This window comes from Amblyomma americanum, chromosome 1 (assembly GCF_052857255.1).
Source record: "Amblyomma americanum isolate KBUSLIRL-KWMA chromosome 1, ASM5285725v1, whole genome shotgun sequence".
Lineage (NCBI taxonomy): Eukaryota > Metazoa > Arthropoda > Arachnida > Ixodida > Ixodidae > Amblyomma > Amblyomma americanum.
In genome coordinates, this window is record NC_135497.1 from 453,024,868 (window position 1) to 453,049,192 (window position 24,325).

The following is a 24,325-nucleotide window of genomic DNA, read 5'->3' on the forward strand; positions in this document are numbered from 1 at the left end:
TTGGTCAAAGCGAGACCCTCTATACTCCAACTGCGCTTGACCGCCGACGCGTTCGGCGGCTTCGGCGCACCCTGACCGCATTGGCGGGGAGATTGGAGCATGTATCTATTTCGCGCCGAGTGCGCCAGCCGCTGCCGGCCCGGCCAGACTGATTTGGCTTCGTGGCGAGGTGCGCGTTATATTCAATAGCTGCGGCAGTTTGGTGGAGCTGTTCTTTTCGAGCTCGGCTATTTTAATCCATTCACAGTACATATCTGAAGGTACATGCAAGTTGGCGAGAGAGCCAGATCCAGTGGACCCGTTGGATCTAGCGGAAGCCGTTGAAGCATCGTGCGCCGGCTTTGGTTTCAAGCCGCCGACTTTAAACGCGACCGCCCTCGAGCACCCATTTGTTTTTTGTGGCAAAAAAATAAATAAATAACTTGGCCCATGCAACCGTGGGAGACCTCGACGTTGCCTGCTGCGCCGTGCAACCGCTCCGTTCAAGGAATCACAATCCGTTGGCCCTAAAGCCCCGGCCAGCCTCCGATGGGCGCAATGCACCCTTCGCGACTCACCGCACTGGGGTTATGATATTTAGTTTGCAACGGCTGCTCTCTAAGGGGGAAACCACCCGCCGGCGCCTAACCTAACCGTGCTCCCTCAAAAGCATCGCATGCTCTGTGGGGCTGAGGTTGCTGAAATGCAGGCCAGAGTTTTTGCGAGAACTACGTCGTCGGGTTCGGGAACGGGATCCATCGTAATGCTGGCAAGACGCCGGTGCAAATGTAAACGAAGCGACGGTGGCGACCCCCGATAGATGCTTTCAACGTGCGGCGGCGGTAGCTTTCATTTCGGCAGCTGCTAGACCGCACCGCTAGCCGCCAGAAGTCAAGGAGTCTCCGTTTACGTCACGTTTCACGTCACTCCGTTCTGTGTCGTCATATGAGTTCTCCGTATCATCATAAGAGTTCTCGAGTTTGAATCGGAGCGGCGGGGAAAAATTTTTCAACTTCGAATCCAAATTTCTTTGAAATAAATGCATCTTTCTCTCCAGGACAAGCGTCAACAAAGCCATGAAATGCCGAACTATCAGATATTGCTAACAAAAAAAATTTGAAAGGGTTCTCCTCAGTGTCCCTTTAATTAGCTTGATTGATATTTCGTCGATCCCTGCGGATGTACATCTTGAAATATTTGCTTCCGCCTTTTTCCAGTAAAGATTCGTCCGTTCCACGCTGTTTTCTATTGTGCTGTCCTGTGTTACTCCCTCATTTGGGGCGATTACTCTATCGTCTTTCTTAAATGACTCAGCTATAACTGATGAAATGTAGTTCACAGCGTCATCTCCCTCTGAACATTTTGCTTCGGCATCGTGAATCTGGTCCTGCTTTCTGTGATTCACTTTGCCCAGCCAGCTTATATGGTTCCAAAATTTTCTTGGCACCCCTATAGATGCCCCGCGAACTTCAGCCAGCCAGCGATCAGAGGACTGCTTTATTTTAGCCTGGATGAGGACCTGCACTTGCTGTTTCTTATGTCGATAAGATACCCATTTTTGGCCTATTTCCTCTTTAGATAACTGCGCCCTCTTTGCTTCTCTGTGTTCCCGTGACGCCACCCGTCGTTGTTCGATGGCCTCCCTAATTTCCTTATTCCACCAACTTCGTGGCTTCCTCTTTCCTCTCCAGCGGTTTACTCCTTTTACTTGTTTTATTTTTGTACTAATGAGTAGTTCTGACTTATTATAATCCCACTTTTCAATGGGATGTGTCTCTATTGCTTCCTCTATGCAGGCTGCTATTTGGGCTATTTGTTCGTCATTTAATTTTGCGTACTCTTTTTGACTCCCCTTCATTTCTCTTTTGAGCAGGGCTCCTAACTGTAGACTAACACACTTACGAACACTACCAAGGCAGTACTTCCCCTCTTCGTCTATTTCCATTATTGCGAGCTTGCTATACATCTCCTGCGAGATTAAGCAGTAGTCAATGGTCGTTTGCCTTTAACGGGATTCCCACGTGATTTGTCCCTCACACTTAGTTTCTCTATTTACAATAACTAGGTTGTGTCGCTCACAGAAGTCTAGCATCAACTTCCCGTTACAATCTGTGTATCCATCCATATCTTCGATGTGGCCATTCATGTCCCCCAACAGAATAATATCGGCACCTTCTCCTAACTGCTTTACATTGTCATTGAGATACTTAACTAGATCCATGTTCTCTTGCCTGCATTTGTCCTCTGTCCCCAAATAAACTACTCCTAGCCATGTCCTTTTACCGGCAATTGTACCTGATACCCAGGCATGTTCTTTGCAAGTTGACTTTATTCTTTGCCAATTTGTTCCTTGATGTATCAGCATACCTACTCCTCTTTCCTTCCTCTCCGTTGTTGTTCTGTTGCTCCCTTCCCAGGCGTAGCCATCAATAAATGGTGGGTCTTCTAGATCCCTGAGACGTGTCTCGCATAGCGCGTATAAACCTACTTCTTCGTCCTTTAACTGCTGTTCTAATTCTAACCATTTTGCTTTGCTTCTACCCCCTTGCATGTTTATGTACCTGATCCTGGTGTTAAATTTTTTTTGTAGTTTTCTTCCTGGACCTCCTAGTGGCCATTTTGTCGGGATCAACCGCCACTGTTACACTTTCTACTTTGCTTCTACGCACCCCTAAGCCCTGAGCCGCAGTGGACCCCTAAAAAAGCTACTTCCCGACCTGCCAGGCACTAGCCGATCTCTGCCCCTAGCCTTCCATTGAAATGGATGCCATCTCGTGTAAAGCCTCCGCCAAAGCCTGCTCTATGTACTTGCCTGTTTATGTCTGCCACTTCAAAGCCTTTGTCCTGGCTTAACTTCCTTATCTCCCGATTAACAGCCACAACGTCCTTGGCAATTTCTCTGTTCCGTCCTTGCACTTCCGGCACTGTGCACACCACTATCTGGACTTGCTGTGCTATCGCCCTTAAATCGTCAACTCCCTCCGCTAACCTTTCCACCACTTTTGCGGCTTCACCATTCAAGACATCATTTAGCTCCGTTGCTACCACTACCAAATTGCGCTCTGCAACATTCTTAGAAAGTTCGTTGTTTGTCTCTCTCAGTACTGCGTCCATTTTCCTGCCTGGGAATGCCCCGACTGCTACCCGCTTATCACCCTTTACACGCTCCATTATAGTTCCTTTGCAACTACTCTTATTTGAGTCACCACCGATAAGCACTTGGGTATTCCCTTCCTCCATCCTAACTTCCGGTTAATTATGCCGCCTCTTATCTATGACTGCGACCTCAATCCTTGTGGTTAGCTTGTTCCCCTTCTCTCCATCTCCTCCAGACTTCCTAGCTACCACATGTGCGTAGCTGTTCCTGTCTGAACCTGCCTGACCTAATTCCTTATCGCTGTCCATGCCAGCGCAGGCCCCATCCACGTGGCTGGCGCTGGAATGTCCGCCAATGTGGCTTCGCTTGGCGGTGTCAGCCATTTTTGCCTCCAACACTTGACTAAGCTGTTCTTGAAGTTTCCGCTTCTCTGCCTTCTCTACCTGCAGCTCTTTTTCTAGGGCATCCATACGTAGCACTAGGCTGGTGTTCGCTTCGTCAGCCCTGTCCATTTTTCCATGGACAAAGATCGCCCTCTAGTGTTGAAAATTGCAAGCTACACAATTGCCAGCGGTAACTTGGCTTTGGCAGTTGGAGCAGCGCAGCATCAGGCCGAACGAGTGTGACTTGTCTGTGGTGATACTGGTACAATCTCCTCCGACAAATATAGCACGGGGTTGGCAGTTAAAAGGTTAAGACAAATTCTTGGATATAACAATGTGGGAAACTTTGGATAGTTTTCTACAAACTGAAGAAAAACAAACAATAAAAATGCACTCAAAATGAACCACGTGCACACTTCTCGGATAGAATGAAACTTTACAGGAACTGTCAACTAAGGCAGCAAAGTGATGGTCCAGCCAATTCAAGTTTTGGAGTAATTTTTGGAACAGAAAAAGCACTGTTTTGGAGAAATTTTGTACCAAGGAAAGCCCCAATTTCGAGCAACTTTGTATCAGAATTAAAATCCTGGAGCAACACAAAATGAACTAATGGAGTTATTCAGAAGAGTTCCTTAGCAATGGCACTGTGTTTGGTTATGTGTAGCTATGTAAAAAAAACCCACACTAGAGCCCAGCCTGCATGCAGCATTTTTCTTTTTCACATGCAAAAAATGCTCCATGTGGGACAGGCTTAAGAAGTTATTCAAAACAAACATTTGATTGATGGTGGTACTGGCTGCATTAAGTTCAGAAAAGTGCACTTCATTACAAACCTGGCAATTGAACACGTTCACAAACTATTTTTTTTACGTCACACTTAATGCTTCTTGCAATTAATTTCTCAAGTTCATCAAGCTTGGGAACCGCATGAACAAGGCTCAAATTCACATTTGCTAACAAAGAGTTTGTTGCCACTGTACATGCTCTAAGCATTTGCACTTCAAGCCAGATGAGATGATTTTTTCGGCCCTCTTCGCCAGTATCAAAAAGCATACGTTTCAGACATAGTTTTACAGGGTAGTCGCTTGGTCATGAAACCATGTTCGAACTTAACTCACCTCGCTGTGCACGAAATGACTACTGATGTTTACAAACAACCAGTGCCAAAAGCTCAATTTGTCAGTGCCTTGCATTTTGAGATCTCTTAATGTGGAAATTCTACATACAAAAGAAGAATGTGCCACCTAGACAAAAACCTAAATTACAACTCAGTTTCTGCACTGTACTTCCATACAGTTTCACAATGCCATGACCAGTATATGAGCCTGATTAACTTTAGTGGTGTCTATGCACGGAACTTCAAAGTCTGAAGCCACAGCGAGTCATCCAGAGCTCTCACATACAATCAGTCACCACCTAAAATCAGGCCTAAAACTATGACAGTAAAAATGCCAACATAGTAAATCTCATTATTTAGGAAATACAGATAATTTGGATAGATGGCGAGGTCCCGGCCAATGCCCATGCAAGTATATGGCGTCAGACGCCAGTTAATTCGGACGGGTTTCCAACAGGGGGCCATGCAAAAGTATGACTGGCAAAAGATGCAATCGTCCAAATATCCGCAAGTATGACTTCCATGGTACAATGTTGCCCTCGCACACCTTTGACTTGCGCAAAACGGCCAGCATGACACTAGAATATGTAGTCATGCCGCACAGCCTCACTTTCGCTTTTCTATGCTTCACACCAGTGCGACGGCAGCTACGAGTACACAGCTGTGCGCTGTTACAGACGCTCTTTGACTTGCCTCTGGTCTTTTTTTTTTTTTTTTTTTTCAGACAGTGCCTCACTGTTCTAGTACCGGTCATTTCCCTCGCTTCCACCAGCATGGTTCTTTCATTCTACCCGTGTGCTAAAAATGCCCGCTTGTCATGAGCTGTTCGCAACTACAGTAAAATCTCGTTACAAGATACGTGGTTACAAGAGACACTTGGTTATAAGAGACGTTATAAAGCGGCTTGATTGGTTTTCCTATGTTCCCATGTTAAAATCGCATAAAAGAGACAGTGTTATAAGAGACACACTGCTACTGAGCACAACTTTTTTTCAGGTCCCTAGAGTAAATTCTTCACTATTTAGAAGGGGTGTGCGAATATTCTAAATTTCGAATACGAATCGAATATTTCCCTTATTCAGTTCGTATTCGATTCAAGAAATCAATATTTGGAGTTTTCCGAACATTCGAAAATTACCGAATACATCAAGATTGTGCGAATATTTCAGCATTACCGAATATTCAAAAGTCTTCTGTCGGACGGCCGCAATCGAATACAGCCGACTACCTCAACGCAATTCTGAAGAGATCACGATACCCGGACGAATTACCCGAAGATCGAGCAGAAATGGCAAGAAATCTATCAAAAGAAGACAGCAAGCAGAATCAGGCCAACAGCCGGATCGCCATGAACGACAGCAGTTTCGAAACTATAGCGACTGCGTTGGCTACCGAACCCAAATCCAAATCCACAACACAAGTGAGTGAAATCGTCTTTGTTCAGGCGTTCAGGAGCCCTTGATTGAGCAGTTCGTGCGGCCACTTCGCATAGTGGTATTGTTCTATTGCAGTTTGCGCACTGCTGCCCACCTGAATTGCGCGTGCACACATGTACAGCGAGGATGTCGGCTACCAGCGATAAGCCACCAAGTGAACCGGGGAAGAAAGGTGGAAAGTCTCTCCTGTGGGACTATTACTTAAGGCTGTCGCCGTCATCAGCGTGATGTAAGTCGTGCGAACGTGTTCTTCAAACACCGACCGGAACGACTATGACGCTTCAAAGCCATCTTAAGCAGCATCCATCATTAATGCAAGACTACAAGAGAAATGCCGCGAAAGCGATTTCGAAGTCAACCAACGCTGTGTGATTTAGTTCGCACGCAGCATCCCCTGACTGAAAAGAAAACAAACCCACCTCATCGAAAAGTCACTGAGATGACTGATTTGGATCTTCAGCCCCAAGTTTAATGAAACAAAAGTTTCTAGCTAAGGCCCCAGACAAGACTGAGAGAGAAGTAATTGAGGCTTTTTTCATTGACCTAAGAAAAGACAAGTGCGTTAGCACGCCATCTATTAACCTTTCTAGGAATGAACTATCCTATTTGGATGGTTATATCTAATCCCTCAAACCATTCGCTCCTATGTATTTTAGTTGGTTTTAGAATTTTTAATGTGCCTTTTTCTGCCGCCCTTTACACGGTTTTTATCCCCGTCTCCCTTATTTCCTTTGTTTGTCAGAATTTTTTGTTTTTCATATTTTCATGTTGTTACGCACTTCTTTTTCATTAACATCTTTCATGCAGATCTGTATTCTCATGTTGTAATGCATTGTTGTTAGCCCATACCTCGGCACGTGTTGATATGTTCACCTTCATAGGTTTTTAATCTCACTGAAAAATGCCCCTTTGCTCTTTCTCGTGTTTGGTGATTAGGTTGACGCTCTCTCATGCAGCTTATCTCTGGATAACAGGCGATATATAAGTGCGCCTGGCTTCTTTTGTCGTCATTAAGGTTGAAAGTTGCGCTTCTTTCCTGTTGTTTCCTTTTTCCTGTGAACGTCTTTTTTAGCGCACAGCCTCCAAAAATGAATACAGTAGAATCTCGTTACAACGAACTTCACGGGACCGCCGAATTTCAATCGTTATTTTGAAATATCGTAGTACTGAAAAACCATTATTTTCATGTCAGTAATGCATCACAAGAACTAAAATTAGGTACCTTTGCAGCAGATTTATGTGTTGGTAAGTAAATAATTGGGCACAGTTTAACTACAATTTATTGCTTGAAAAAGTCTTATCTTCTTCTGGCGAGTAGACGACAAACGCTGCAGGACGAACGTCTCCACATCCTCGACCTTCCTGTGCACGTCATCGGGGACATCTTTGCAGCGCCCGAGGAATGATCGGGTCTTCTCTAGAAAGACTAGGACATCCGAGCTGGAAACAATCTCTTCCTCTTCGTGCGCTGATCCAGTGTTGGCATCGTCTTGCTCACGCACTTGATTCACGATGTCTTCGGTGGTGAGCTCCGCGGATGTAGCCGCCGCGCTGTCGCTATCCACATAATTCGAAAGTCGCTGTCCACGGTAGTTGCCCAGCCGCAGACGTTTTCTTGAGGGAGCCAGCTGCGACACTCGATGTAGTTTTACGATCTTGTCCCGATCTTGGAACATCGTTGCTATTGTTGACGGTGTAATGCCAAGCTCCCTGCACAAGTCCGCTTGCTTTTTTCCAGCAGCTGCGACAGAATGTCCGCTTTTTCTTTAAGCGAAAACTGGCGTCGCTTCTTTTTAACGCGGGGGCCAGGAGAACTCATTGTCAGCAAAGCTAATGCACAACACAATCACAGCGCCGATAACTTCGCAGATCCTAACGTTCGCTGTCGACGTGGTGACACTGCGCTGAATAGGCTTAACACTGCTGCGCAGTACGTATGTGACCACACGCTGGGTGGATGATAATGGCCTTACCCTTTGTATCGGGCGGCAGCTCGCGCCGCCTCGCGTGATGGCGATACCGCTGGGGCTGTATCCGTTGCAACGAGTTCCCCAGCGCATAGCTGATGCTTCGGATGATGATGACAGGCGTCAGCTTCAGGGATTTGGTACGGAACTTCGTAATAACGAAGCGTTTTGCGACGAATGCGAGATTAAATTACATACGTTATTCTGAAATATTCGGTAATTTGAAATTCGTAGTACTGAAAGTTTTTTACATTGAAAGTATAGGCATTTTGGCGGGGATTTTAAAAAAATTCGTAAATCTGAAAATTTCGTTAATCTGATGTTCGTAGTAACGAGATTTTACTGTATGTACCAACTAGCCCGTCAGAAAGTCTTACTAAATACTAACACTTAACACTTTCCTGTCCGCGCCTATACCCATCAACAGTATGTTGTCGATGGTTTCAACGTAGCTTTTCTCCCGTTCGGAGTGCTTATGGACAGCTAACGCCATCCAGCGCATAAAAGGACAACTATTTTTCAAGTTTTGCTTTTGTGTTTCCTGTTTTTGCTGCGGGAGGGATTTTTAAAGCGCCTTGACTGCGCATAGTTTCGGATATGGCGTCGACGTCGCGCGCAACTGCTACTCGGAAACGGCAAGTTTCGACGGATTTAGATGAGTCTGCATCAGAATTTTGTGATGGTGGAAGCAGCGGAGACTTGGGAGATGACGTTGACTCACCAGACTTCAGCACGGACGGTGAACGTGCGTCAAGTAGCCCCGGAACGTCGACAGGCATCCGCCAGTAAGTTTCATTTTCTACTCCAAACCGTTTTATCGTGGCCGCGATCAGATCTAATGACATCCAGTGTGTTCTAAAGGTCGCGGTTCTTATCTGCAGGGTGTCAACGTCGTTTGGACAGGACCACTTGTTGGCGGCGGCAAAAAGAGTGAAGTTATGCGCGAGAAGACGGCCGGGAGTTGACCTCGGCGTTGTGCTCCGCAGTGCCGTGCGTCGCTTCGTAAGACCCGTCAACTTCTTCGTGCTGTTCTTCACGGCAGAAATAATCATCAAGCTATGCAACATGACTAATAAATATGCGTGGATGCATATTTTGGAGAAGCAGTCTTACAGTGAGAGAGACGGATCATGGAAAGCAGTGACTCCCGATGAGATGAAGTTTATCGGACTTCTCATTTACATGGGTATCATACAAGTGCCGAGCTTGCACTGCTACTGGAACACGCGGAAATTATTTTCTGGTCTTCTTCCGCCTTCGGTAATGCCAAGAACTCGATTCAAAAGCGTTGCTTGCATTCCTCAGTGTGTCTGATCCTGAGAAGACAACTGCCGCATCCCATGGAAAGCTGCATCGCGTAGCTTCGCTGCTGAAGCACATCAACACCTCATCCGCTCAATTTTTTCAACCTGATCGGAGCCTCTCTGTTGACGAGAGGATGGTATAGTCCAAAGGCAGATCTGGAATTAGGCAGTACACGTGGGACAAAGTTATCAAACGGCGATATAAATTGTGGGTTTTGGCGGACTCCAAATCTGGTTGCACTGTTCAGTTCGGTGTATACACGGGAAAGCGTGAAGCACCAAGCACACGTGGGCTGGCATTCGATGTTGTGACGCGGCTGGCAGAGGACTACCTGGATCAAGGCTACATAATTTATTTCGACAACTTTTACACGTCGACATCCTTGTTTGTACACTTGCCGGAGCGCAAGACGCTTGCTTGTGGCACAATGCGCAAGGATCGTCGGGGCTTTCCAACCGAGCTGAAGGACACTCAATGGGAAAAAAAAGCAAAGAGAGGAGATGTTCGGTGGCTATGGGATCAGGACGTTCTATATTACTGTAACCCATGAACTGTACGACCAAGCCACTCCCTCTAGTGCGCATGTGCGCACTCTTTCCTTGATCGCTATCATGCTTTCCCTCTCCCCTTGACTTTCCTTTATACTCACGAGTGTGAATAAACCTGGGGTCTTCTGCATGGCACGACCGTCTCGTTCACTACTAGAGCGGCGGTGCCGCCGTCCGGGAACATCGTAACACTGGCGACGAGAATTCCCACCGATACGCTACAGCTGCCGGGTACCAGCCACGAAACGCAGACACCCATCGGCCCAACCTCAGTCGTGGCCCTCAAGCTTCCGGATTTCTTAGAGGACACAGATAAGTGGCAAGCGTATCTCGTAAAAGTCGACGCTTACTTTGAAGCAAACGAGGTTACAGACGACGCCAAGAAGAGGGCCGTGTTGGTTGCAGCGTTAGGATCAAGGACCGTTGAGATTCTTTGCAGCAGAGTAGCACCGAGGAAACCGAGCTCGCTGAGCTATGAAGAAGTCGATTCAACATTGAATGAGCACTATGATCCGTCACCTAACGAGATATCGGAAAGTTTCAAGTTCTTTCACCAAAACCAGCAAGAAGGAGAGTCTATGCAGGCGTTTATCGTCGAGAATCGTAGGCTAGCCCATAACTGCAACTTCTCGTTGAAGCTGCAGCGAATGCTGAGGGATCGCATAATTTGCGGAGTGCGGTCAAAAAACTTGCAGAAACAGCTGCTAGCGAAGAAGGACTTGACTCTTGTGGAAGCCGAAGCACTTGCTCTAGCAGCAAAAAGCGCAGAGCTTGGTTCGCTACAGATAGACAGGCAAGGTGACGCCGTCTGTGGGCTCAACTTTCAGCGGAAAGGGGAACCCGCAATAATAAGGAATAAGCCGAGCATGTTATCGCAACAATGTAGCTTCTGTGGCAGACCGGGGCATCAGACCATTGCATGCTCACTGCGAATGCGCCGATGTTACAAATGCGGGCGACAAGGTCACTTGGCGCGAGTTTGCTCTCGAACAGTTTCCGCCCACCGATCCTTGGCGATAACCGAAGGTTCAGCGGAAAGTGAAGATAGCGGCAGCAATGCATTGCAGATATGGTCAGTGAAAAGTAATGAATGTATGGTTCCGCCCCTACAGAAGCTTGTCACGTGGAATGGAATTTCACTGAAGGTGATAAACGACACAGGCTCGCCTGTCTGCGTGGTGCCCAAAGCAATATACGAAGCCCATCGTCATAAATGGCCACCGCTTTGTGAGGCTGCGTTGACCCTTTCATGGTATCTTGGAAAGCTACCAGTGCTTGGCGTTCTGCAAATGCGAGCTTCCTATAAGTCAGTGACTGTTGACTGCAAGCTCGTAGTGTTAAACTGCGAAGGTCCCAGCCTTTGCGGCCGGGACTTATTGCAGAAACTCGAGATACAAGGGGCACCACTTCTTCACATCGTGTCGCAGTCAGCCGAATTGAAGCTAGAAAGTCAAGGAGCTGCACCCGTGATGGACCAGTACGCTGACCTTTTCACGGAGGGCGTGGGACTTATCAAGGGGCCACCCGCACGGCTACATATAAAGGACGGAGCAACACCAAGGTTCTGCAAGGCAAGAAACGTTCCATTCGCTCTGCTAGATAAGGTCTCCGCCGAGTTAGACCGACTCGTAGCCAGGGGCATCATTTCGCCTGTTTCCTATGCAGAATGGGCAACCCCGGTGGTTCCCGTATTGAAAAGCGATGGTACAGTTCGTATCTGTGGTGATTTTAAAGTAACCCTGAACCCAGTCTGTGAAATGGAAAGGTATCCGCTACCCGTAGTAGATGACATTTTCGCTACACTTCGCGGTGGACAGCAGTTTAGCATCTTGGATTTACGCGATGCCTACAACCAAATCCTTCTAGACGACGATTTGCGTAAATTAGCGGTTATAAACACTCACAAGGGCCTCTTCTGTTACAATCGACTGCCATTTGGAATTGCATCCGCACTTGCGATTTTTCAAAGAACAATTGAGTATGTCCTGCAAGGCCTTCCCGGGGTTCAAGCCTACTTGGATGACGTCCTAATAGCAGATGCAAAGGACAAGCCGAATACGAACCTGCAAGCAGTTCTGCAGCGTTTCAGAGAATACGGTATCAAGCTCCGGGCAGACAAGTGCCGACTAGGCGAGTGTTGCGTATCTAGGACATAGAATTGACGCGGCAGGTTTGCACCCGTCGGAGAAGAACGTCGAGGCAATTTAGCTGGCTCCGACTCCTCGGAATGTTACGGAGCTGCGGTCCTTTTTGGGCATGCTGACGTTTTATAACAAATTCTTGCCTAATCTGTCCACACTTCTCAGCCCCTTATATCGACTTCTGGAAAAGAAATTCAAATGGTCTTGGGATGGGCCTGCAGATGATGCATTCCGGAAAGCTAAAGCCGCTTTGTGTTCCGCTCCGCTGCTGACTCACTTCGACCCTGAAAGAGAGCTATTTTTGGAGTGTGATGCGTCACCCTACGGTGTGGGAGCGGCCCTACTCCATTGAATTGAAGGACAGTATCAGCCCTTAGGATACCGATCTCGGACGCTGACTGCCGCAGAAAAGAATTATTCACAGATAGAACGAGAGGAATTGGCTCTTGTCTACGGTGTCATGAGATTCCGAGATTACCTGCCGGGCAGGCAATTCACACTGGTAACTGACTATCAGCCATTGTTGGGTCTCCTAAGAGCGGACCGGCAAACGCCGGCTATGGCCGCTGCCCGCATTCAGCGATGGGCCATCATACTCGGGGCCTACCGATATCGGTTGCAACATAAGCCTGGAAAATTCATGTGCAATGCCGATGCTCTGAGCCGTCTACCTCAACCATTGAAGGAGGAATAGGACCAGGAAGACGAGGCCCAAATCGTACTGACCCTGGACCAGTGGGATCATCCAGCCGTGCCATTAAAGGAACTTCAAGCACTCGCCGTCAATGATGAGGTACTAGCACAGGTACGCAAGTACACACGGGAAGGTTGGCCGCACAGTTTTGACATGGAAACGACAGAAATTGCAGATTTTTACAAAAAGCAGCATGAGCCGTCTGTTACTGAGGAAATGCTCTACTGGGGTCACCGCTTTGTAGTGCCAACAGATGCGCGAGGGAAGCTGCTAAGACTACTACATGCAGCTCACCAGGGTGTGTCCGCTATGAAGGCAAAAGCCAGGTCATTATTTTGGTGGCCCGGCTTAGAGCAAGACATCGAACGCATTGCTGCGACACGTCACAACTGCATGCAATCATCACTGATGCCTCCGGCGAAAGAACCAGTAAATTGGCCCGATACACGAGAAAGGTGGTCGCGTTTGCATATCGACTATGCCGGGCCAATCAAGGGGAAAATGATACTGGTTGTTGTCGATTCCCACACGAAGTGGATTGAGGTGGTTCCAGTGTCGCAGGCGAACTCTCAAATCACAATAAATGCCCTGAAGACAATATTTAGCCATTTCGGCATACCACACACGGTGGTGTCTGACAACGGGACGCCATTCACAGCATGGGAGTTCGAGCAGTTTATGCAGCGCAATGGAATCGCACATATTCGAACACCTTCCTATCACCCCCAGAGTAATGGCCTAGCCGAGCGAGCCGCACGCACAGTCAAAGAAGGTTTGAAGAAGATAGGAGGCGTGTGCCTCGTAACGGCGTTGGCCCGGCTGTTGTGCAATTATCGAAATGCACCGCACCAAGCAGGCCCTTCTCCTGCAGAAATGCTATTAGGGCACCGTTTGCGTACAAGATTGGACATGTCTTTTCCTTCCAGAGCCGGCCCTGTCAAAGCAGCGAATGACTCGGGCTGGAATTTTGCACCGGGTGACTATGTGTATGTGCGTAATTACGGCGCCGGCGATAAGTGGTCCCCGGGCACTGTGGAAGCTACTTCCGGCGCTCGCCTCCTGGATGTTAAGACTCTGGACGGGCTTGTCCGCCACCACTTGGATCAAGTTCGTAAACGGAGCACAGCTGAGACCCCTGCAGCCGTCGACCTGTTGAGGCCTCCTACACCAGGTTCCCCGGTTATAAAGGACCCCAGGCTGGCCGACACATCCGAGAGAATACCAGAAGCGCAACCCCCACAGCTACTGCGCTCCACGCGATCAAAGAAACCTGTCGTGCGTTTTGGCTACTAAGGGTGAAGAAATGCTGTAACCCATGAACTGTACGACCAAGCCACTCCCTCTAGTGCGCATGTGCGCACTCTTTCCTTGATCGCTATCATGCTTTCCCTCTCCCCTTGACTTTCCTTTATATTCACGAGTGTGAATAAACCTGGGGTCTTCTGCATGGCACGACCGTCTCGTTCACTACTACAGCGGCGGTGCCGCCGCCCGGGAACATCGTAACATATACTTACAATGGAAGGACAAGCTTACTGTTCACATGATGTCGACAGCCCATACAGCCAAGAAATTCGTACTTGCGAAGCGCAGAAGAAAAGTGAACAATAAGTGGGAAGAAGTGTCCGTGAAAAAGCCGATGCTGATTGACAAGTACAATGTGGGCATGCTCGGCGTCGATAAATCTGACCAGCGCATCGTCGACTCCGACATGGGGGTCATGACATTGGTTGGAATGATTTCATTTCTGTTGATGACGACGCTGACGCCGTGGAACCATGCACAGACAGGGCATCGTTTCTGAAGTGCGGGACGAGAGTGACGCGGAGGAATCGGATGAGGATGAAACTTTGGAGCCAGCACCCATAAGCGCGCCTGTAGCAATGGGCTGTAGCAATGGCCTGTAGCAATGTAGTGACGCTCATGTTCATTATAAGCGGGCTCGACTGTATATGAGGCAAATGTGATCGCAAGTACTGAAAAGTACCCTTCACTTTTCTGCCATTCCAGTTATCTTTGGCATACTGCATTGCCTTGAAACTACTGGTGGCAACCATAGCTTTGCCAAAAACCTTGCGAAGTCTGTCAAGGTTCGTTTTGCCGAGTATCTCTTTGATGAAGCTGCCAGTATGGCTAGGTTCTTGGATCCACGATTCAAAGCAACAGTTCATGATGCATCTGGCCATTTGATGTGCCTCAAGGATCTTGTGGCAAGGGAAGTTCAGGCAGTTGAAGTGATACCCAATGAAGACTCAGTCAAGGCGCCATCAACGTCGTGCCCTTCGGTGGCATCCTGTGTGTGGAGTGCTTTTTGGCTCTGTGGTCATGAACAAGGAACAAATGCAGGCAGAAGCTGCCCCTAACAAAGAAGTAGCAGCTTATACAGAGGAGGTCCTACTGGAAAGGGGCAAAGACCTTTGTGGATGGTGGCAGTCCACTGGCCGCTCCACTGGCCCCCCTTTGAGCAAACTGTGCATGCGGTACCTGGCCATACCTGCTACTTCTGTGTCAAGCGAAAGAGCGTTTTCAGCTGCAGGGGGAGTTGTGTCAGCGTGTAGGGAACGTTTACTTGCCGAACATGCTGAGCAGCTGATCTTTCTCCACGACCATTTGCATTAGTATTATTGCCCAAAAGTGCCCTTCTACGTCATGTTGGGTTAAACAAATTTTGCCTGATCTGTTTAACCTCGCTGCCAGATGCGCAGAGTTGTTTTGCACATCATTTATTTGGTTGTCCTTCAGCAGTCCTGTGTCAACTTGGTTCATTTTTTGAGTGCGACTGTAATTTAGGCAGGGCGAGATCACATGCTTGCTAGTCAAAGGGTATACACCTCTGTGCAATTCTAGTTCAATTTTGTTTGCAAATGCCATGTACAATTCTGAAATAAACATGAAGAACAATGCTTTTTTCCATTTTTTTTTCTCACTATGCAAGTATTCGAAGGCATTTTTTCTGCATATTCGTATTCGAGAAATTCAATATTCACACACCCCTACTATTTAGGAGAGACACAACCCAGATAAGCTCATGCAACGCGGCCGATGTCGTGCCAACTTGTATGTGCTGCACTTTTCACTTCCCTTGGCTCAATTCTGTTCCGTTCTTCGGCCGGTTGTCACACATCACATGGTTGCGATTACTGTCTCACTGCACGAAAATTTCAGTCATTTTGCTTCTATAATTGCAGTCCCACTCCTGCACAGTGTGTTGAGTTGAATTTAAGTTGGATTGGATCTCACTCCCAGCTTCTGCGGTGCGCTGGTCGCTTTGTACGCCGGTACTCGGATTGGTTGGACTCCTGGGCTGTCGCCATGTTTATATGGGACAGTTCTGTTCGTCGAATTATCCGCGATAGTTTCACACCAGGCACAAACTCAAATACAGTGAAAGCTTGTTAATTCACAACTCGTTAATTCGAAATTTTGGATAATTCGAAATAGTCATCGTGGTCCAATCCGCAGTGCATAGAAGTCTATGCGCATAACAGCTCGTTAATTCACTCAAAAATTGGCGCCGCCACCCATAATTCGAACTGCGCGCCGCCAAGCGCCGCTGTTGAAAACCATCGTTGGAAGCTTTCACGGCAGAACGATAAATGGCACAACCATCGGGGCGCCGCTAGGGTGCTGGAACAAGTACTAACCAGTCTTTCCTGTCCGATTCAGTCGTCGAACTGTCATAGCCATCCAAATGCGCACGTGTTTCAACTGTTTCACACGCACCTCATCACAGCCATAACCCTCAAAAAGCGCCAACTGTTAACACAGTATCTATCATGCTCTCAAACGTTCGCAGTTACATATGCAAAAAGGAAGCACTGGAAACCTTTCTTGAAGATAACGATACTGATATCGCAATAATGACTGAATCATGTCTTAGCCCAGATATTCAGGACCACGAACTTCTCAGTAATGTCGTCACTTACACCATCCATAGGCTTGACCGTGTAGGGCGTCAAGGAGGAGGCGTTTTGGTATTTATGAATCCCAGACTTGTCTGTCAGCGCATAGCAACTAACTGTCATCACGAAATCATTTGCCTTCATGTTTCACTCCCGGCTAACGCGCTAATACTTATTTCTTGCTACCGCGCACCCGACTGCGATAATTCTTTCGTTGATGAACTTCACTCAGTCATTTTAAACTTGCATTCCCGCTTTCCACGTGCGACCTACTTATTGTCCGGCGACTTCAATTTCCCTGATATAGACTGGAATAATTTCATTGCTAAATCCACCCTATCAAAAAACTTTGTCGACCTTGCTCTCACGTTCAACTTCACTCAGATGGTCACTGTGCCAACTCGTGGTTCTAACATTTTGGATTTGATTCTCGTCTCTAATCCCGAATTAATTAAGTCTGTTCAAAGCATAAAGGGCGTAAGCGATCACAACATTCTCTTATTCGACCTCTCCATTACGTTACAACATCGCCAACCTGAAACCAAGTACATCAGGGACTACAACAAAGCCAATTTTAACAAGATAAATACAGAACTAGATGTCTTTCTTCAACATTTTAGTCCCCTCGCTAATTATAGAACAGTTGAACAAAATTGGTCCATATTCAAACACAAAATACTGTCTCTCATCGACAGGTTCGTTCCCCTGGTGCGCATTCGAGGGGATGCCAGCAAGCCTTGGTTTTCTAATTCATTGCGAAAACTAGCCAGAAGAAAAAAGCGTACTTTTCGGGAAGCTAAGCAAGCGAATTCTCCCCAGAAGTGGTCTTCCTACTTTAAAGCGCTACGTGAATACACGGGCCAATTGAAGCGCTCCAAACGAAAGTTCTTCCACCAAGACCTTCTAACTATTCTACGCGACAAACCGCAAAAATTTTGGAGCATATTAACCCCGAAACGCTGCCCGCCACACATGTCATTGACCCATTCTGATGGCTCGCATGTACCAGTTGACCAGTGCGCTGAAGTCATGAATTCGTATTTCGCTTCTGTGTTCACTCATGAACCCACTTCCGACGTTCCCTTCCAACCGTGTTTTAACTACTCCGAAATGCAGCCGGTCACAATCACATCTGAAGGCATAGCGAAACTAATAGATAACCTTAAGATCTGTAGCAGTCCAGGCCCTGACAACATATCGCCTAAAATTCTAAAAGGTACCAAACTGGTTTCCAGTTTGATTTTACAGATAATTTTCAATCAGTCTATCGCCACAACATCAATTCCAAGTGACTGGAAAAATAGCACCGTAACCCCTGTACACAAATCTGGCAGCCGTTCTGACACTTCGAATTACCGCCCCATTTCTTTGACGTGCATCTCTTGCAAACTGCTAGAACATGTACTGTATTCAGCCATTGCATCACACCTTGACGCCAATTCTTTTTTCTTTCCAAATCAGCACGGTTTCCGTCGAGGCCTTTCATGCGAAACACAGCTATTCGAATTCACAACAGACCTTCACCTTAATCTCGACTCCGGATTTCAAACTGACGTAATTTATCTGGACTTTTCTAAAGCATTTGACTGCGTACCCCATCGTCGCCTCATGGCCAAACTTTCGAGCCTTCATCTTGACCCGCTGGTTTTATCTTGGATCCACTGTTTCCTCTCTAACCGTTCGCAACGCACTGTAATAGACAACCACCATTCTTCAGCTACAAATGTCATTTCGGGTGTTCCTCAGGGCTCTGTGCTCGGCCCTCTTCTTTTTTTGGTATTTATTAACGACCTTCCTTGCAACATATCATCGTCAATTCGCCTATTCGCAGACGACTGCATTCTGTATCGACGCATATCATCTAACAACGATCAAGTCCTCCTCCAAAATGACCTCAACGAAATAACCAACTGGTGCACCCGGTGGCTGATGACGTTAAACGTTTCAAAATGCAAGTACATGACAGTATCACGTAAACGCAATAGCTTAAATTACCAGTATTCTTTAAGGTCAATCCCCCTAACACAAGTCGAGTCCTACCGGTACCTAGGAATAACAATCACTAGCAAACTTTCATGGTCCGAGCACATTTTAAACATAGTAGCTGAAAGTTCAAAATCGCTCAACAGACTGAGAAGGTACCTAGCCGTGTCCCCTCCATTCATCCGCAAACTCGCTTATGAAACATTCATTCGTACTAAACTAGAATATGCCTCACCCATTTGGAACCCGCACCAGTCATACCTAATGGAAGCATTAGAATCGGTACAAAGTCGTTCAGCCCGATTTATTACTTCATGTTACGATCGCAGAACCAGTGTTTCTGGCATAAAATCATCGCTTGACATACCGCCACTGTCTTTTCGCCGTAAAATTTCCCAACTCTGCCTTTTCCACAAGTTATACTACAGTTTTCCTCAATTGCACTGCACATTTCTACTCCCTCCCAATAGAACATCTCGTCGTCTTTTTAACAGCCTGAGCCTACAGCGCTTACATGGTTCCACCAATGCCTTCCAAAAATCCTTCCTGCCATCCGCCATTGAACTGTGGAATGAGCTGCCTGATGCCGTTGTAACTGAGCGCGATGCAAATAAATTCAAAACCCTGCTTTTAACTCATCTTTTTCGTTAGCGCACTTACAGTGTAATGCCCGACAATTTTCAGTACCACCTCTGCACATGTTACATTTTTGAACCCTTGTCTGCTAAGCAGTTTTCCCGTTTTCTTCCTGTATATATAGCGTGATGGCCACAGTGTACCTGTGATTGTTCCCTTTTTCATTTTTCAATGCTCTTTTAACAATTGTTTTGCCTTCTTCACTGTTATATTCCAAATGTTCCTATTGTTTGTGATTTCGTATTTTTGCTCCCCCCTTATGTGATGCCCCATCTAGGGGTCCTTAAGGGAAAAAAAATGATGATGATGATGATGATGATAATGACTGCATCGAGGAACGACGTTTTCGTGTTTTAGCCCTCGTTTTGCACGCCGCTTGCTGTGAGCTTGTGTCCGTGAGATGTGTTCGCGTGGGAAAAACTGCGCCAAGACGGTGAAGGAGAAAGTGGCGATTTTATGCGAGGTGGACGAACGGAAGGCCAGCAAAGTGGAAATCGCGAAAAAGCACGGGATTCCACCAAGCACGTTGTCGACCTACGTCCGAAATAGGAAGGCCATCGAGGATGCCTACGAAGCCGAAGATTTCGCCAGCAACAGAAAAAGGCTCCGATTAGCCAAGTATCCGGAAATTGAGACCGCTGTGATCACGTGGGTGAAGGAAATGAGAAGCGCAGACATTCCACTGAGCGGCCCAATTATTATGGCGAAGGTGGCCGATTTTGCCCTACGCATGAATGTGGAAGATTTTGTCGCCTCTGAAGGATGGTTTCACCGCTTTCGAGACAGACATAATCTTGTCTTCCGGGGGTTGTCCGGAGAAGCCAAAGAAGTGGACGCAGAAACTTGTGCCTTTTCTTCAGCTTTGAAGAGGGGGAAGAAGACTCCCTGTGTCGCATTCGCGCGCTAGAAGACCGAAGACCGAAGAAGCAGAAGATGATAACAGATTGTTTTGCTAAATAAATGTTTTTCGTGCCCTCCGGGCATCAAACGCGTCCATTTTTGCTAACTTTCATTAGTTCGAATTTTGGTTAATTCGAATTGGCCTGGCGGCCCCGTGGAATTCGAATTAACGAGCTTTTACTGTATCTAAATGTCATGTTGAAGTGAAGCCATGCGAAGTCACATGAACAATTTCCTGTTAATGTGTGTGAATGTGTTTAAATCCTGATGTGCTATAAACTGATCTTGTCAGAAGCCTGAGAGTGCTTAGAATTTTTGGTTACAAGAGACATCTTTCTCGAGTCCCTTCAGTGTCTCTTGTAACGAGGTTTTACTGTAGTAAGGTGCAGCAGCCTCCTCACATACGACAACTACGCTTGTGGGGAGACCCCACTACCACAGCATCACATAACCAAGGAGGCCGCCGAGGCCTTTAGTATTTTGGAACAGTTATGCTTCAACATACTCAAGTGGGTACATGCAGTGAAGCATCGATGGAACAATGAGAAATCATCATAGCCACATAATTTTCATCTTAGAAGCAGATGACCAAGGTTCAGGTTTTCACCAAATAAATACATTACGATATGAACGGTTTTCAGCAGTTTTTCGGGAGCATTAAAAAGCCTTACTTTTACTCCACATGTGCTGAAAGCAAATTACTAACGCATGTCCACACTGGTTGTTTCTACAAGTGGCTGAACAACGAACTTCGGTAAACGTAAACTTGAGGTGCACACACAGCTGCAGTCACTGTGGTGTGAAGAGCTAAGTTTTGCCGGCTGCGTGCATGTGGTCGGGCTTACTGACCGCTAAATTTTACCGCTGACTGCTGGCGCTCGGGGTCCTCGGCCACGAAAAGTTTTCATAGGTTGCCAGCAGAAAATGTTCACTGCTCCAAAAATATTTTTTCTTTCGTGCGCATCTGCTTGACCTGGCACAGCTTAGGCACATTTTTGATCAATCTGCCACTTTTGGAGCAGAAAGGCTCATGGAAATGCAAATTTATGAGAATGGCGCAAATACAGCAGCAGGACCACCACTGGCAGCTTCATTTAGCGGTACCTGCCAAGCATCTATATGCCACTCTCAAAACTAACACAAAAGAAAAAGAAATTAATAGTGAAAGAAAGCTTGCCTGCACCTCTGCATCTGTGCCGTGTGTGCCAGGTGATGCTTGCATGGTGCACAGACGGCCAGGTCTCAGCATCGTGCAAACACCATCTAGCAGGTATTGCTTATAGCTGACAAAAAGGGGCAGAAGCAGGAGGCGCCTTTGCTTGCTGACCTGGAGCTTTAACAGTTGTTGTGCAGATGGGGACTGATTTTTCAGCTGGCGTGGCATTACACCGCACGCCTTTCATGTGTGCCTGAGGAGTGTGTGCCAGGTGACGTGTGTGTGTGTGTGGTGTATAGTTTGACACCACCAGACCTCAGCACCATGTGCATGTCACCTTTGGCAGACTGAAAAGCATGTGGTACACCTGTTCATAGAGTTGGTAACAGCCTGACCTCGGAAAGAGTGAGATAAGAGATGGAAGAAAAGACGATTATGTGATCATTCATGGCAACCCGAGGGGCATCCATGGAGCACCTGGAGGCAAAACAATAAGCCGAAAAATCAAGCAGAAAAGAAGTTGCTGTAAAAAAAAGGAAGAAAAAAAAAGGAGCAAAAAAAAAAAAAAAACATTGCTGTTCCTGAGCAAGATCACACGGGCTAGTGTCATGCCTTTCACTCCCCTGCTTTTGGTGAGCGCAATCAGTGCTCATTTTGCAATTACCTTCTCACTGTAAGGCCACTTAATTCACTGCTTTCATGTAACAGATCTGGACACACCTAGAATTCTCACGCATCCTTTCTGGAGGAGCCTACAATAAGATAAACTTGTGGTGAGACGAAAAAGTTTTTATGGTTCTTTCAAATCTGTCTAAATAGGTAGGAGTCTCCTGTAGTTTCATCTGCACACAAAACTGCAGTTTTTATAAAAATGACCTGGAAAAGAAAACACTTAATCTTCTTTTAGTCTTCCATTTAAACCCTGGATATCCGAAAATCTGGACAGCGAAAATTCGAAAAACATGCCATCAGCTAGCAATTGGCATGATCTACAGGTCGTGCCGTGTATCATGCCACAAGCCAATTTCTGCACTCGCGTGCAGCAAAGCTTGTTACACACAGCTGCTCTGTACCACTTGCTTCACATGACTTTGGCTGACACGCACCGCATAAGTTAAACATCCTTAATTAGAAATCATTGGGACCACGAAAATATTCAAACTAACCGAATAGAGCAAAAAATGGGACTAAGACAAAAAATTTCGTAGCAGGAATGCGCTTCCTTTAGAGGACAAAATTTGCGATGACCGTATGTTGCCATGTAAAAGTTGACATCCCAAATTGTAGCCGCCCCCCCCACCCCCCCCCCCCCCCCCCCCCCCCCCTCAAAAAAAAAAAAATTGACTGCAAACATTAAGTGATGCATACACCCCTCCCACTTCGTCCTGCGACCACACCTTGTTTTGCGGTTTCACCCAGGATGGCATTGCTCCGTAAATGCGTAACGATGTGGCCACAAAGGGCAGCAGTCTGAAGACAGTGGAGATCAAAAGTGAAAAAACAGTGCTCCACTCTGTTTTCTACACTTACTTGCAGCTCGACTGACTAGCAGCAAACCAAACTGCCAATGGCCCAGTAATTTCAAATTTCGGTGTGATGCACGCCCAGGAGATTATGTAGAAAGTCTGTTCTCGTGCTGCCTACCTCTCATTTCAGGAAGCGACTGCCAGCACGAACAAGCCAGGTAAACAGTGTGCAATTGGAATTTTCTCTAACAGAACTGATTGGCATACAAATTAACTTTTTACGACACACAGAGCCCCATGCATCTTGCTGGCAATGGGTACTGGCACGAGGCGCATACTACCCACCGCTCGTTCAAAACTACCTTAGACTTTGCAAATAGGTTTAGGGGGTGTTTTTCTTTTCTGAAGGTAGACCTGTATGTGGCAATATTTGGTACTTAAAGTAACCAAAGATGCTAGTAAACTAACCACCCTCTATAACCACGCCACACCCGGGCCGTTACAGAAACAGTGCAGGCCAGCATTGCACTCAACATGTCGCGGGCACGTAACAAGAATGGTCGCATCGCGGGACACACATAGACATTGCTGTGGGTGGGAGGTGCTTCGATGCTAGCGTTTCCGCTAGACACCACGGCCAGCCTGGAGAGCAGTGCCGAGCGTGCGCAGTGCTGCCTCCAGTTCGGCTGTGCCTTGACGAAGCACTGAGAAAGTGTTACTTCGAAACCGGTATCCACGGCTGCATTGCAGTAGCACGTACTCGCCTCTGCTGGCACGCCCTTGCGCGGTATGCAAACTGCACCACAGACTTGTTTTTGTGCTGGGAGTACTGCGGCTGGGGCGCTTCACATATCAAGCATTGCTATCACTCTGAAACGGTGCCTTAGGCTCTGAAGTGCCATCGCTTCACCAGTTTGCGGTGAAATCGGGATCAGGCATTCCCGTCTAGATCCCCAGATCATCGAATTAGCTGAGCTGGTGCAGACTGCGACTTCGAATTATCTGATCAGATTTACATCAGAAATTACCGGACTGCAAAAATTCTTCAAATTATCCAGGGTTTCGAATTACGTGAGTTCGAATTATCAAGATTTTACTGCATGTTCCCGAACGTGAAGCTAAGTGAGGACAGAGTCGATTTCCTAGGACAATAACAGCTAGGCAAATCGAGAAAGGGAATATGCAGAACAGTGCAAGAACCTCTAACCTATGACTCAGCTTTGTTCTTTCACAGCAAGAACCTAGTGATGTGCAATACCAAATGTTTGGCAGCAAAGTGAATACCAATAATAAAAATTGATTGCAAATCAAATAATTTCAGACATAAATGTGGACAGCCTAAACTAAACAATAAATGCTTTTCACAAAACAGCCTTGAAAAGCAACAGATGTAGTATTCCACACCCATTTTATTTTACTCATCACCATGACAATCATGACATTGTGAAACATTTTAAGATGGCTAGATATTTCCGCACTGGCGGAGTGAGTCAGAGGTTGCCACCGGAAAACAATGCACCAACGGCGCACCACACTGCTAGCCAAACACAAGACACCGCCTCAGAAAACACAGAGCAGTCCCTTGGTATATAGCACAAGTGGAACCATCCTTTAC

At 46.8% G+C, this 24,325-nt stretch overlaps 2 protein-coding genes across 2 annotated transcripts in view; one reads left to right on the forward strand and one right to left on the reverse strand.

Annotated features, from left to right (window-relative positions):
- LOC144116004 (solute carrier family 53 member 1) overlaps positions 1 to 24,325 on the reverse strand; it is a 130,728-nt gene that overhangs the window by 70,924 nt on the left and 35,479 nt on the right. The gene's annotated exons all lie outside the window — the stretch shown is intronic.
- On the forward strand, positions 13,577 to 13,995 carry LOC144116008 (uncharacterized). Its single transcript, XM_077650668.1, has one exon. The coding sequence runs from the start codon at positions 13,577 to 13,579 to the stop codon at positions 13,958 to 13,960; it is 384 nt and encodes a 127-aa protein (XP_077506794.1). The 3' UTR covers positions 13,961 to 13,995.

Bases quoted from the DNA above. Each gene is read 5' to 3' on its own strand.
- LOC144116008 (XM_077650668.1), top strand. From the start codon at position 13,577: ATGTCTTTTCCTTCCAGAGCCGGCCCTGTCAAAGCAGCGAATGACTCG.